The 540-nt window shown below is 67.2% G+C and overlaps 1 protein-coding gene across 3 annotated transcripts in view; it reads left to right on the top strand.

The window, feature by feature from the left end:
• KIAA0368 (KIAA0368 ortholog) overlaps positions 1-540 on the top strand; it is a 69,393-nt gene that overhangs the window by 2,174 nt on the left and 66,679 nt on the right. For 2 of the 3 annotated variants that reach the window (XM_014956412.1, XM_014956411.1), the window contains exon 2: positions 82-126. The exons of the other annotated variant lie outside the window; for it this stretch is intronic. In XM_014956412.1, the coding sequence (XP_014811898.1) occupies positions 90-126 (37 nt within the window). In that variant the 5' untranslated portion in view covers positions 82-89. The remainder of the gene's footprint in view (positions 1-81; positions 127-540) is intronic. 3 annotated transcript variants of the gene reach the window in all.

The raw sequence follows: 540 nt of genomic DNA on the forward strand, positions 1-540 counted from the left end.
GAGGGGCGGGAGGCGGGGGAGCGGCCGAGGGCCGGGGCTGCGGCTGCGGCGCCTCTCTCACCGCCTCCCCTCCCTCCTCAGCTGGCAACATGGCTGCGGCCGCCGCGGCTGCTCAGGACGAGCTCAGTAAGTGGCGCTGAGGCGGGGGGAGATCTCCACCGGGTCCCGGGGCGGCGGGGCCGGGCCCTGGGCAGCCATTTCGGGAAGCGGAAACTTGAAGGCGGGCGGCCTCCCCCCTCAGACCCGGGGCCCGCCGAGGCCTGACCTTGCCGGGGGTGGAGGGTCTTGATGGGGGTCCGGAGCCACAGACAAAACCCCCCTCCCCTTAACACCACCACCGTGCTGTGGTGAGGTGCGACGACCCCTCCACACCCCCTTCCTCAAGCTTTGTTCCGTCTTGTCACCTCCAAACACCCCCCCTTTCCCCGCGGCTCCTCTTGAGGGGGGCTATGGAACGTCGAGGAATGGTTTGTTTGTGGTGTTTTGTGGTTTTTTTTGTAATTTTTTTTATGCCTTCCCTGCTTTCCCCCCCCCCCCCCC

The sequence above is a fragment of the Calidris pugnax genome, unplaced genomic scaffold, assembly GCF_001431845.1.
Source record: "Calidris pugnax isolate Ruff unplaced genomic scaffold, ASM143184v1 scaffold262, whole genome shotgun sequence".
Classification (NCBI taxonomy): domain Eukaryota; kingdom Metazoa; phylum Chordata; class Aves; order Charadriiformes; family Scolopacidae; genus Calidris; species Calidris pugnax.